Genomic DNA, 13,979 nt, shown 5'->3' with positions numbered 1-13,979 from the left:
GACAGGGGTGGGCGCGCCAAGACAGGCCGAAAAGTTGCGACCTTCAAGTAGCAACATGCTACCTACCGACCGATTCACATTTTCCCGCGACCGCACCCGCTACCCGAGAGCACGTTGCGCCATCTTTGTCCACGACATCGTGACTTCGAAGGGCTCCAGCTCAAGTCCAAGACTGACCATGGCCGTGCATCAGCCTCCACATGACAACGTCAGTCCTGCCAAGAAACGCAAACGCGACACCCAAGAGCAACAAATAGACGACGTTGATACTTCTAAACCTACCGCTCTTTTCGCACCAACCAAAGGTCGCGACTGGACCGTCACCATCGCTTTGCCCGGAAGCTGGACTCTCAATGCCAAGAAGCCCGATCACAAGACTATCCAAGTCGGACGAATCGCACGCGCAGCCGCCATCTACTGTGTCGATGAAATCGTCGTATTCGATGAAGATCCGACCAATGTCGATCCCAGAGTCGTTGATCCAAAATACATCCGCAGAGGACGGTCCAAGCAACAAGTCCTCGACTCTATCCTGGAGCACGATGAGGCATGGCAGAGCCCAGACCAGTTCCTTTGCCATTTATTGTCTTATGCCGAATGCCCACCTCATCTACGATACGACGCCGAGGATCCCCGATTGAGCATCTTCAAGGAACATCAGAATCTCAAATGGGTTGGTAATCTCCCAAGTATGGATATGCCGCACCATCTTCGAAGCCACGAGTGGTGTCGGTACCGCGAGGGTGTCTTTGTCGGCCCAGCCCATTTGCCCGCATCATTGATACCCAAGAACAACAGCTCAGGGACATCTCTGTCTCATGACTCAGAGTATGCATACGTCAAATGCGGTCTGCCGCATCCCATCCGCGTCCCTGTCCCCAAAGAAGCCCCTCCTGAGCAAGGCATGCGCACAACCGTTCGCTTCACCAACGCCGATGCACCTCCCAACTGGCCCCACCTATCTCAGCAGGAATGTAATCTACTAAATGCTACGGCATGCGCGGCCAGTCTTCCACGTGAGGAAGGCGGCTACTACTGGGGTTACACGGTCCGACGCGCTCCATCACTCAGCGCCGTCTTCTCCGATTGCGAATACCCAGATGGCTATGACATGTCTATAGGAACATCGGAACGCGGCCAGTCCGTCTATTCACTATTTACTGACACTAGCAATGAGTCTGCTACGTTTGCAGCCAAAGCCAAAGCTCACAAACCCTTTAAACACCTCCTTATTGTGTTCGGAGGCCAGGCCGGCATAGAACCGGCTATTGCCAACGACCCGGTTCTCGCGGCAAGAGGATTGGGCAAATCGATGGCTAGCGAGCTTTTTGATGCTTGGGTTAATTTGGTTCCGGGACAGGGCAGCAGGACAATTAGAACAGAGGAGGCTGTTGTCATCGGCCTTGCGGCGCTGAAGCCTTGGATGGACAGAACGATGCAGGTATAGAGGCATGATCAACCAGGCTCTCGGCCTAGTGCTGGGTGTTTGACATGCGATTGCCTCATGCTCGATGGGTCTCACAACAAACGCTCTCCTCTACAAAACAGCACTTGAACATTATTAGCTGTACTGGATCTATGAAGCCGTCTTGATCCTCCATGCATCCTCGATTCCGACACGCAGTCAAGTCAGTATGTGCTGTCCAGCCTCATAGTGTACCCTCGCCCAAGCATCTCTTGAGAGGAAACTCGTCGCCTGTACAAAGACTGATAACACCATCAACCCATTCCATATTGTCAAACTGCTTTGACTCGAACGAGTCAGCCTGGTAGTCGGATAGCTCTCCATAACCACCGATGGTACCCGTCCAGACACTTCCACTCGCACGGTTGGTCCAAGGGTTACTGACAAAAGCGCCATACTTGTCCTTGGGGACCTCGGCGGTGAAGGTTTGCGTCTGAGTCGTTTGCCACGTCTGGCTGTAGTCGATTGACATGGAGACTTGGAGGAAGTCCTTGACTAGTGTCAAAGTGCTGCTCGCCCCAACCGAAATGCTGTTACTAATGGAGAAACCCGAGGCGACGGAGATAGTAGTCGGTGCGCCCTTGGTGACTTGGCTCATTTGAACATCCCAGCCCAAGAAACGAGAGTTGGGGTTCGGAATGATAATGCTGGTGTCGCGTTTCAAGTGCTGCTTGTCTGGTGTTTTGGTCTCGTTGCCGGAGAAGTGAATCTCAGCAAGGTAGGCAGGCTTCGGAGGTACAGCACTGGCCTTGCGTGCAGCTTCCAGCTCTTCAAAGGCAGATCGTTTCATAACGGTGAAGTGGCCTTTGCCGTGGAGGATAACGTCATCCGATCCGATTTTGACGGGTGCGGGAGCAGCCGCGACGAGAGCGGCGCCAAAAATGAGGGTGATGAAGGAAGTGGAGTGCATTATAGCGAGTACATATATGAGGTGAAACGAATGTGTAGAACTTTACGAAAAGAGTGACAGGGCAGGTAAGGTGGTGAGAAGAATTCATGATCAGGGAGGCGTGCTCTACTTATCGTCAAGAAATGCGAGCAAGTTAGCACCGCATTGGCAGCGTCGGCTGTATGACTGATCGTAACATGGGTTCTGAGACGCAATTTTGACATTCCAGCTATCTTGGTAAACAGGTACGTCAATACATTTCTTGGCAGGGATTTATGAAGGATCAATAGTGGTGGAGTATACGAACCTAGGTAACGTGTTCAGGTGCGCGGCTGATTGGTTTCATGGTTGTCCGGTGATTTGCTGTCTCGAAGTACGAATAGTTCTTCCATACCTACCCAAAGGCTCGCCGTAGGATTACTTATTCTGAGTGGGTCTCGCTAGGCGCAACATGAGTCGAGTGGCTCCTCGAGTATCACTGTAACAAAAGCACGCCCGCATCGTTCTTTCGGGCCGAAGCGCATGAAGTGCAAACCCTTTCCGGGTTCTCGGCATCTACCCTTAATAATACAAGGCATAGAATTCCCGACTTCTAATAGGACACCGCTCTAATAGTGCACTCGGTTCACCTGCCGAGGGAATGTGGGATTGGGGCATTGCTGTGCGGTCCCTCGATACCGCGGTGGCTCAACCACGTTTCAAAACCTTGGAAGAAGGGGCGCGCTCGCCACAATTGCGCCGAGAATGGACAAAGGACAATTGTAGTGATGGCCATGAAAGCATGAACGAGGATCCGTTCTATCATCAGTTCTTACTTATTTATCTTGTTTCCACATCCGGTTCTGAGCAGTACCCAACTTCCGCTCTTTAATCCTTTGGTGCACCTGGCTTTTACAGTCAATTCTGTCGTTACCTTCGCTCTGTCTGAGCTATTTCGAAACCTGAAGCCGTCATGCATTTCTCAGTCGTCCTCTCCGCACTTCCCATCCTCGTGGGCTCCTTCGTCAACGCCGACCTCCACAGGGAAGGTCTTTGTGTCGATGAAGTCGGCGGACAATACGTGTACAACGCCGACGCAACAACAAAGGCATGCGACGCATATCTGAATCGCAACACTGGCGACCAGCAATGGGATACATGTGCCGATTGCAAGATGGTGAGACATACAAGAATCCCTCCATGAACCCTTCGCATGCTAACATTGTGCAGACCGAAGTCGGCAAGCTCAACCTTTGTCAATCGCTAGGGAATCACATCGGTGGTGATGAGTTGAACTATTACTGCAAGGAGAATGGCGCTGGCAATTCATTAGCCTCATAAGCTGCGGACAAGGAAGAATAGCTTTCGTGAACAGCAGTGACTTTGCTGTCGTCGTGTTGCGTCAGAGGTCGATGTATACCGTCCTGCAAAGTTTTACCAACCACGATTAATTTAATTCGATAACAAAAGGCTTATGACACGGACGTACCATTTTGCATGGGCTCATATGCTCATCTCCATCGTAGCGTTATGTTTCAAATGTCCCAGCTTACCTGCAATGACTACAAACTAAAGTGCGAATTGCTAAACATCTAGTCCGCTGGTGTTCTATAACGCAATGTTACAGCAGCTACAGTGACCGATAGGAAAACGCTTCGGTGATGAAAAGCGATGAGACAGCAACTATTGCCTTGGAACGAGCTCACTAAATTCACTAACCGTAGCGAGAAAGATGAACGGAAATCGGATCTATCAGTTGTCTAGATCATGGACTTAGACGCGATTTTGACGACACTGAAGTTCCAGCGCGGAAAATGTACACGGATGCTTTTGCTGTTACAGATAGTGACCTCGTCAATTGTAAGACCAACGAGATTCCCAACAGTCTTTCCCATATGTCCGTAATCGGAAGGAAATATCTCGACCTCGTCGCCGTGTTTGAGCTTATGTGAATTGTCATCGATGAATGTAACGTTTTCTGGTGAGGTAGAAGTGCCAAGAGTTCGTTGTGCCATAGTATTTCCATCCAGCGTTTTGAGCATTGGCATTCTCTTCCTTTTCTTTTCCAGTTGTGCCACAAATCTCTCTACCCACGAAAATACTCTCGGATACGTCTCAGCGTTGAAGTAACGCGCGGGAAGACTGTCCTTCATAGTGGGCTCCGACATCAACCACTTGAATGGCCACACACAATCAATATCTGCTAGCGAGGGTTCTTGTGTGTTCAAAATCCACGCCCTGCCATCGGCAAGGAAAGTAGACTCCAACATGTCAAAAGCGAGCTGCAAATGCTGCGTGCCATCGGGCCGCCCCATCTCCATATCATCGGCGGTGAAGCGCCTTCCCATGAGCTTCTGACGATCATCTACAAAGGCTTCATTCGATAGGAAGCTTGTCTCCTGCCAGTATGGTATCATCCTCACGGCGTTGGCGAAGATGCCGCCGTCGATTGTCCAGTTTTCGAAGAGCTTTCTGATACCAACATCCATTGGCGTGGAAGGTGAGAGAGCGCTGTTGGGGTACAGAGACTCTAGCTTGGAGATGATGAATCGAGAATCGCAGTATATGTCCTTTCCGATGATCACGACGGGTATCTTTCTGTAGCCGACGCCCAGCAGTTCAAGGTCTTCACGCGGCATGAATGCCGGCTGGATCTAGATGACTTCTTAGCTGACGCAACTGAAAGAGACGGAAATGATGTACACATTCATCATAGGGTATACCGCGAAGCCATAGATACCATAATACCCGGTGCGAGAAGATGGAGCCTTCGTAATGGAGCACGATTGGCTTGTCGAGAGAGACCATGGTTGTTGAATGGTATTTGTTCGAACAGCGTGGAATGTTGTTGCAGACGCGTAGTGACGTGGAATATATCTTGAACAACGGTAGGGCGGAACGTCTTTCCATTACCCCACCCCATGACGTGAGGCGCGGCGCATCTCCGTAGCTATCGAGCAACGGGAATCTTTGAATGCCACGGGATGTACAAGCGAGCGTCTGGCCGTGATCGTTGCAGTATTAGCGTCATGACGACGGTCGAGCAAGCTGCCGTACAATACCAATCTCGCATTGGGGAGGTGCTGCGATACAGGCTAGTTGGCATGCTTTTCGAATGGCCCATCGCAAATGATACCGACACCTCCAAAGCGACAAAGCATCAATCTTTCGACGTGCCACCTGGGATTATGCTCCGTTGTTCTGTGTGCTGCCACCATTGTTATCCCACGCCAAGCGTTGCCGACCTGCGCGCACGCCCGGGTGCTGCAAGCACTGCAAGGGTGGCTTAAAGCAACCCCGCATCCCCCACACCACTCCGGAAGAGACATTATCCTGCACGCATCGAAACGCGCTGCGGCCGGCGATAGATGCGTGTCCGATAGAACGTTAGTCGAGTACGGCGACGACGCGCCTGCACACGTCAGTTCCGCTGGGTCGACTCGTCTTCGCAGCTTGACTTTTGTCTTGCCTTTTCCGCCACGACTTGAACCAACGCCAGCTATGCCACACAAGCTCGACATCTTAGTCGTGGGCGCTGGGCTCTCTGGACTCGCCGCAGCGATACAATGTGCCTTGTCAGGACACTCGGTGACGGTATTGGAGGGCGCAAGGGAGCTGGCTGAAGTATGTGCTCACGTCTACGACACCAGATGGTTGCAATCGGTGTCTATACTAACCAGCATTCCAGATAGGCGCAGGCCTTCAACTTACACCTAATGCTACACGTCTCCTTCTGAACTGGTCTGTTTACGACACTATCCGCGATCGTGTCTGCGAGCCCATCGCACTGACTGTCCACAACTATCGCGGTAAGATACTTGCGCACGAGGCAGAGTTCGATGCGAACATCCGCCGCAAGTACGAAGCGCCATTCTCCGACTGCCATCGCGTAGATCTGCAGCAGGCCATGGTCAAGCGAGCGCAAGAACTGGGCGTGATCGTAGTACTGAACGCAAAAGTAACGACTATAAATCCGGGCTCGTTCACCGGCGATAGGGCGCGCGTGACAACCTCGGAGGGCTAGAGCTAGGGCGCCGATCTTATAGTCACTCTTCCAGGACGGAACGAATCCCTAACCACCTACAGGAGATCTGGCATATCGCATCGTGCTTCAACTTGATCAGGCCAGCGGATCGAGGCGGAGAAAAATGGTGCGATGACCCGCATATTGGTCCTAGGCGGGCCCTGACGCACACGCTATAGCATACAGCATGCGCGGCGGTGACATGTATAACCTAGTCTCGCTCCTTCCTAATAATCTGCAAGAGAGTGTCGCGAAGACTAAGGGCAACTTAGACGAGACGAGAAATTTAATTTATAGATAGAACCTAGTGTAAGTTACTCTACTTGTTATATGTTGCGACTAGAACGCATACTTACTATTAACACAGATTAGCTTAGCTACTTAGGTGTATAGAAAAGGTTTGTAAGTAGAAATTAATGCATTAAGCGGAAATAAGCTTCTAAGTTAATGTGCAGTATAATCTTACGCTTATTAGAGACTTCTACTAACTAATACTTTCTTATTACGCTAAGAGCGTAAACTCTTCTATTAAAGATAGCGCTATTCTAAAGCTCTTACTAGCGCTAAAGCACTTTAATTCTTAAGATAGACTAGTAGGTACACTATAGTTATCTACAAGAAGCTATTCTACTATATAAAGTAAGTTTACAAAGTAATTACGTTATAAAGACTCTATTAAACTCTATATATTCTAGCCTTACTTTGCGCATATATAATGTTTTACTACCTATCTAGAAAATTTATAGTGTTTGCAAACTATCTTTAGCTTAAATATATTATATATATATTCTTAACTATTTTATTAAATAGTAACTAACTACTCTATAGATCTATATATAATAGCTAAGCTAATTTAAGTAGCTTTAATATTTTGTTTAGCTAAGATATAGGTACCTAATATAGCCTAGTACTATACTTAAGACAGCGCATTACGCTTAGAACCTCTTACTTACCTTTAGATCTATATAGTAACTTACGCTTCTAATATTATATAGCTAATTAATAATACTACTTCTTCTTTACTACTACTATTAATACTACTATTATAGATATTATAAAGAGTGTAGAGTTTATATAGCGCTAGCTAGAAAGCTAGCTACTAGAGAGAGAAGCTTTAGAGCCTACTTATCTATTACTAATATAAGCGTAATAGCTATAATCTTATACGCTAGTAGCTACTAGAATTACTTCTATTCTACACGTAGCGTTATTAGAGTAAATATCTAACTAGAAAGTATTATATCTAAAAGAAGTTATAAATAACACTAAGAGTAGCGTTCTAAGAGATAGAGTTTAGTATAAGAAATATTCTACTAGTAAGAAGTATAGTATTCTTTTTATATAAGACTTTACTACCTAAGAGTTAGAGAAATACTTTATTAATAGAAAGAAAATTATTCTAAATACTAAAAGATACTAGATCTAGTAAAAGAGAATCTAGATAGAGAATAGCTATCTCTAACTTTAAATTTAGTATATTTTTATAGTATAAGAATACTATATAACATATTTATACCTAGGTACGTCTATAGCTTTTAAGTTTATATAGAATATACACTAACTTAGCTCTTTTACTATAGTAAGTAAAGCTATATTTATATACTACTATAGATTTAATATTCTAGATAGTCTTAAGTACTCTTATCTATATAACACTTAACTATATATAAATTCTAACTACTTATATACTAAAGATAAGATATCTAATAACTTATAATAGTAATATTAAAAGCTTTAAAATTATAACCTCTTAATAAACTACTTAGAAAAGTAGTATCTTTATCTTTTTTTATATATCTATAGTTTTTATATTTACTATATAAGTAGTATTCTTTAAAAAGTTTCTAGTAGTAATAAAATACTCTTAGAAGATTAGAAAGAGATTATACTTATTAGAGCGTAAAGATACTTTACTAAAAAGTATAGAGTATATATAGACTATATATTAGTATAGAAAGTGTACTATAGCTTATATAAAAAGATTAATAATATAGCTAGAAGTATTTATAGATAAAATTACTCTACTTTCTAGCTACGCTAGAAAGTAGTATTTTAAATCTTCTTAAGGTATAAGGCTTATATAGGCTCTAGAGGTCTACGCTATCTATCTCTTATAGAGCTTCTATTAGCTATAGTTTTTACTTATACTTAGATACGCTTATATATATAAGTAATTATATTATATCTTATACTATACGCGTAATATTTACTTCTATCTAAAGTATTACACTACGCGCGCGTATATATATTACTTCTATCTAAAGTTTTAATATTTCTTACTAAGGCTTAGCTTCTAGCTATAATAGTAACCTAACGTAAGTATTATATTAACTTTTTTTATTAGAGAGTATATCTCTAATAGCTAGTAATATTACTTACTATATATATATAATTATAATTTATTAGTAAACTAATAATTTTATAGCCTATAAACTAGTTTTAAAAAATTAAAGTTTATTACTAGTACACTAAAGAATATATAACTAAAGGTTTTAGTACTTTAGAAATAGATAAGCTAAAGCTTAGAGTTTTAGTACTACTACTTTTAAAGTAGTTAAAGCTTTTAAATTTAAATTAGCTATAAAGCTATTTTAATACTAAACTACTTTATAAAAGAATTTTAATACTAATTTCTAAGAAAATTATAATATAATTATATATACTTATTAGCTTATAACTAATAGAGTAATATATTTTAAAGTTTATAATTAGAATATATATTCTAAAATCTTAGTAAAAGTATACTTCTTCTATTTTATAAATTACTCTTAGAAATCTAAAGATATATTAATATAGCTTAAATCTAATACTAAACACTATACTAGTACTTTAAATAGTTTATAAGTTTTCTAGATAATTATAAGTATAAAACTAATCTCTTACTAGTTATATTACTTTACTTACTAAAGCTCTACTAAGTTACTTTATTATTATTTAATTACTTTTCTTTAAATTATATTACTATTACTACTTATTTCTCTAGATTCTCTTAAGATAATTATAAAAGATAGTATTATAGTAAATTTTATAACTTTCTTTATTATTTTTATAACTACTACTATTATATATACTATTTCTACTACTATATTATAGTAAGTATAAGGTATTTAGAAAATATACCTATATTAAGATTACTATATAGAGTTACTAGACTACGTTTTATTACTCTACTTTATATTAATATTCTACTATAATATATACTATTAAAAACTACTTTACTAATAATATAGTACTTACTAAAGCTATTAATAGTTATTATTTTATAAGTTTTTTATAAAAGTATATAATATAAGTAGATTCTACTATTATTTTTTACTAGAACTTTACCTTTAATAATCTTATTAATAAAATATAGCGCTTTTTTTATAACTTAAATCTAGATATTATAAAGTACTTAGTAGCTAAAGCTTTATATATTACTAAAGTTCTAGAAAACTTTATTAATATATTAATAATTAAGTACTTTCTACTAAGTATAGATACTATTTATATATACTTTACTATATATATAATTAAAATAGAGTTAGAGCTATACCTTAGCTATATAATATAGAGTTAAATTTACTTATAGTAGTACGTCTTAGCAAAGATTTTTAAAAAAAGTAATAAGAAATAAAATAATAAAAATAAAGTATTTATAGATTATCTTTTAGTAAGTAGATATTATTATATAGATAGTAGTAGAATTAGAGTTCTACTAAAGCTAGTAAAAGTATAACTATAGAATAGTTACTATATTATAGTTATTAGATACTTAGTAGATAAAGATAGTGTTATAGTTATAGTTAATAAAGAATTAATATAGTAAGTTCTATTAGCTATTACTATATATTATAATATTTCTAGTTATTCTTAGTTATAGTATAAGCTAAAAAGTTATATAGGTAAGTGTAGAGTTAGTTTATAGATCTACTAGTAATAACTTTATTACTAATATATTAGAGCTAGAGATAATTAATAATTAGAGATATTTAAGTATATTATAATTATTATACTACTAAAGAAAGTTAGAATAAAATCTCTAGCTATATATCTAAGAGCTAAGTAATTATATATCTAAGATAATATAATTATAACTACTTTCTAACTTTAATATATAAGCTTTTACTAATAGTTTATTAAGCGCTATTTCTCTATTACTCTTCTACTTACTAAGTTAATTAAGACTAAAGTTATACTAGATATTAAAAACCTTAGTAGTAAAGGTTATACTATTTATAATCTACTAGTATAGATCTCTAAGTGCTAGAAAGCTTTTAATACACTAAAAGCTATTCTTTATAAAAAACTAGTACTTTAATATTTAAACCTCTCTAAGTCTATTTATATTACTACTAATATATCTATATAGACTACTAGTAGAGTTATAAAGTAACTTAATAGCTAGAGTATTTTATAACTTATAGCTTTTTTCTCTAAGAAGTACTTATCTATAGAATATAACTATAATATTTATAATTTTAAGCTTATAGAAATTATCTAGGTATTTAAAAAATAGAAGCCTAAACTTATAGATTCTAGCTACTTTATTATAGTAGTAACTAACTATAAAAACTTAGAAATCTTTATAACTACTAAAACGCTTACCTAATATTAAGTCTACTAGTTTTTATTTTTATTCTAGTTTAACTTTAAGATAACTTATACGTCTAGAATTAAGAATATTAAAGCTAATATACTTAGTTACTAGCTCTAAAATATATCTATAGACTCTAAAGATTTACACTATACTATTACTTCTATTATCTTAGAGCTAAAGATACTTTTAGTAGATATATAGCTAGTAATTACTACTACTTTTTATACACTAGCTTCTACTACGTAATTTAATTTCTTTTTAAATCTAGAATAGTAGTATATTCTTTATATAGCTTTTATAAATAAAAACACTATTTTTAATAATAACTTAGATACTCTACTATCTAAAAATACTTATAATTCTAACTTTTTTACTTATAAAGATAACTTTAACTTTACTAAAGATTTTTTAGATACTACTTATAAGAATAACTCTTTAGTCTAATAAGCTTTTATAGCTATTAATAAATATAAAACTAAGCTATCTAAATAGTTCTATAAAAATAGCTACTATTTTAGTATAACTAAGTTTACCTTAGTTAGTACTAGACCTAGTTATTAAATTTTTATTAATATAACTAGGCTTTATATTACTAGAGACGCTAGACTTTAGAGGTAGATTTCTAACCTATACTATAATTATAAAATTACTAGTTATAAAAGTCTCTAGTTTATACTTTATTTAATATATAATTTCTACTACTAGTTTAGAATACGCTAGTCTATTATATAGTATTATAATACTTATACTACTTATAAATATATAAAAAGTCTATAGAATAGAAAATATAGCTACGTATAACTACTTTCTATTCTCTAAACTTAATAGTTAGATCTAACTATTAGTTTTATTTAAAATCTACTTCTATTCTACTTTAATAGTAAAGAGTATTAAAATATTTTAGTTATTATTAATTACTTAACTAAATATAAGCTCTTCTACTCTACTTATAGAAAAACTACTTATTAAACTTTATACTACTTTATAAATATATTTTAAAATTATAAGCTATTTTTTACTATTATATCTAATTATAATACTAACTTTATAGCTCTATTTTAGAGATATATCTACTAAAGATTAAGAATTAAATATATTCTATTTACTACTTACTACTCTAAAATAGATAGATAAACTAAGCGCGCTAATTAGTTTCTTAAAACTTATCTCTAGTAATATATTAACTATATATAAGATAACTAAACTACCTAGCTATATATTACTAAGTTTTAAGTAAATAATATAGTTAATTTAAGTATTAGTATACCTTTATTTTTTATAAACTTAGGCTACTACTTCTATAGTAGTATCTATCTAGTTAAAGATATTAAAGCTAATCTTTCTTTATCTATTTAGAAATAATAATTATAAACTAGGAAAATAATAAACTACTATAGTAACTTAGTAGTCTATTTAAAAGAATAACTTTTATACTTATAGTAAAAATAAAGTACTTAAGGTAATTCTACTTACTATATAGTTTTACTATACTTTATAAATAATAAAGTTTATATAAGTATAACTAACTAGTAAACTAGCTAGTATTCTAAGAAACTTATATATTAATAGACTAGTCTCTATATAGTTATCTATATTATCTATAAGAGATATATATATAAATTAAAGCTGTTTAATAAAATACTTTATAATAGTATATTTCTAGTTTTCTATTTCTAACTACTATATCTATTAGCTACTAATACTCTTTCTAATTAAGCTTATACTTAACTAGTTAGTGTAGAAGTAGTAAATAGCGCTAGTAAGTATTATAAAAAGTAGCTTATTAATTTATTTAAAAATATAGCTTTACTAGAAGTAAATAAAATTTAAAAAGAGTAGGCTTATTTAATTAAGTAGACTAATTTCTCTAAAGTCTTTTAGTATATAGCTAGTAACTATCTTAGTTACTATAATACTAAACTTTTTTACTAGAAATTCTCTAATAAGCCTAAGCCTTTTAGTCTTAATATACCTCTAGACTAAATCTTTCTACTTAAAGATATTAGTAATTAGAAGCTTAATTATACTAGTAGTAATAAGATTTTAGTATAAAAGCTTCTAAAGAGGCCTATATATATATAAAGTAAAGGCTACTTTTACGTCTACTACCTAAACTCTATACTATTAATATATACTATACCTAATTATTAAGTAGCGCTATAGTTAACTATTAATATCTTAGTATTTCTACTTTACTATCTTAAGTCTTCTAGAATATAGCTTTAATTAAAACGCTATCTTTTATAAAGTATAGAAATACTATTTAGCTTATATTTTACGTTCTAGAGTTAAAATAGTAAAAAATACCTTAGAGGTACACTTTTTTATATAAGAAACTATATAGATATATATATATCTATATAAACTATAAGCTATTCTCTCTAGGCCTAAGAGATAGAGTCTATAGTATACTTTTTTTAATATTAAGTAATTATATAATAATATACTTACGTAATTATATAATAATATATTACTATATTAGACTTTAAACTACTACAGCTTTATTACTATAGTTTTAGATATATAAAGTAGTAGTATTTACTTATTACTTAGCACTTAGCACTTAGTATTTAGGTTTATAATTTAATTATATTATTATAATATAGGTATAACTACGTAAATACTAATAATAATAATAATAATAACTTATCTCTTTCTCTTTCTTACTAATACGCTCTACTAATCTACTCTTCTATATTAATATCTACTATATCTATTAATTCTTCTAACTCTCTATTATTATTCTCTACTATATATTATTAAAGTTACTTATTATAAGTACGCGCGCGCGTTTATATTAGTTAACTAATTTAATCTAGAGTTATTCTAGAAGATAAGAAATAAGTTTATACGCTTATAAAGAGAAGAGCTTATACCTATAGAATAATAGTCTTTACTTAAGCGTAGAAGCTTAGAAAGTTTATAAATAGAGCGCTTTAGTAAGCTATAGTAGATATAATAAGCTACTACTACTACTAAGGCTCTAGATTAAAGCTATTAGTAAGACGCTACTTTATACTATATAGCTTCTTTAGCTTCTACT

General features: G+C 35.8%; 5 protein-coding genes across 5 annotated transcripts; 3 read left to right on the top strand and 2 right to left on the bottom strand.

The window, feature by feature from the left end:
• Positions 1-55: 55 nt before the first annotated feature.
• J4E92_002301 (uncharacterized protein) lies at positions 56-1,447 on the top strand (the record flags this gene model as incomplete). The annotated part of the gene is made up of 1 exon (XM_051493706.1): positions 56-1,447. One exon carries the CDS (start codon positions 56-58, stop codon positions 1,445-1,447), a length of 1,392 nt encoding a protein of 463 aa, XP_051355385.1.
• Positions 1,448-1,649: 202 nt separating this feature from the next.
• On the bottom strand, positions 1,650-2,375 carry J4E92_002300 (uncharacterized protein; the record flags this gene model as incomplete). Its single annotated transcript, XM_051493705.1, has 1 exon — positions 1,650-2,375. One exon carries the CDS (start codon positions 2,373-2,375, stop codon positions 1,650-1,652), a length of 726 nt encoding a protein of 241 aa, XP_051355384.1.
• A 931-nt stretch (positions 2,376-3,306) lies between these two features.
• On the top strand, positions 3,307-3,674 carry J4E92_002299 (uncharacterized protein; the record flags this gene model as incomplete). The annotated part of the gene is made up of 2 exons (XM_051493704.1): positions 3,307-3,510; positions 3,564-3,674. The coding sequence occupies 2 exons, from the start codon at positions 3,307-3,309 to the stop codon at positions 3,672-3,674; spliced, it is 315 nt and encodes a 104-aa protein (XP_051355383.1).
• A 419-nt stretch (positions 3,675-4,093) lies between these two features.
• On the bottom strand, positions 4,094-5,044 carry J4E92_002298 (uncharacterized protein; the record flags this gene model as incomplete). Its single annotated transcript, XM_051493703.1, has 2 exons — positions 4,094-4,987; positions 5,039-5,044. 2 exons carry the CDS (start codon positions 5,042-5,044, stop codon positions 4,094-4,096), a joined length of 900 nt encoding a protein of 299 aa, XP_051355382.1.
• Positions 5,045-5,834: 790 nt separating this feature from the next.
• Positions 5,835-6,357, top strand: J4E92_002297 (uncharacterized protein; the record flags this gene model as incomplete). Its single annotated transcript, XM_051493702.1, has 2 exons — positions 5,835-5,957; positions 6,022-6,357. The coding sequence occupies 2 exons, from the start codon at positions 5,835-5,837 to the stop codon at positions 6,355-6,357; spliced, it is 459 nt and encodes a 152-aa protein (XP_051355381.1).
• Positions 6,358-13,979: the final 7,622 nt, after the last annotated feature.

The sequence above is a fragment of the Alternaria infectoria genome (genome assembly GCF_024043175.1).
Source record: "Alternaria infectoria strain BMP 0036 chromosome Unknown scaffold_3, whole genome shotgun sequence".
Taxonomy (NCBI): domain Eukaryota; kingdom Fungi; phylum Ascomycota; class Dothideomycetes; order Pleosporales; family Pleosporaceae; genus Alternaria; species Alternaria infectoria.
This window is presented reverse-complemented; position numbering and strand designations above follow the sequence as displayed.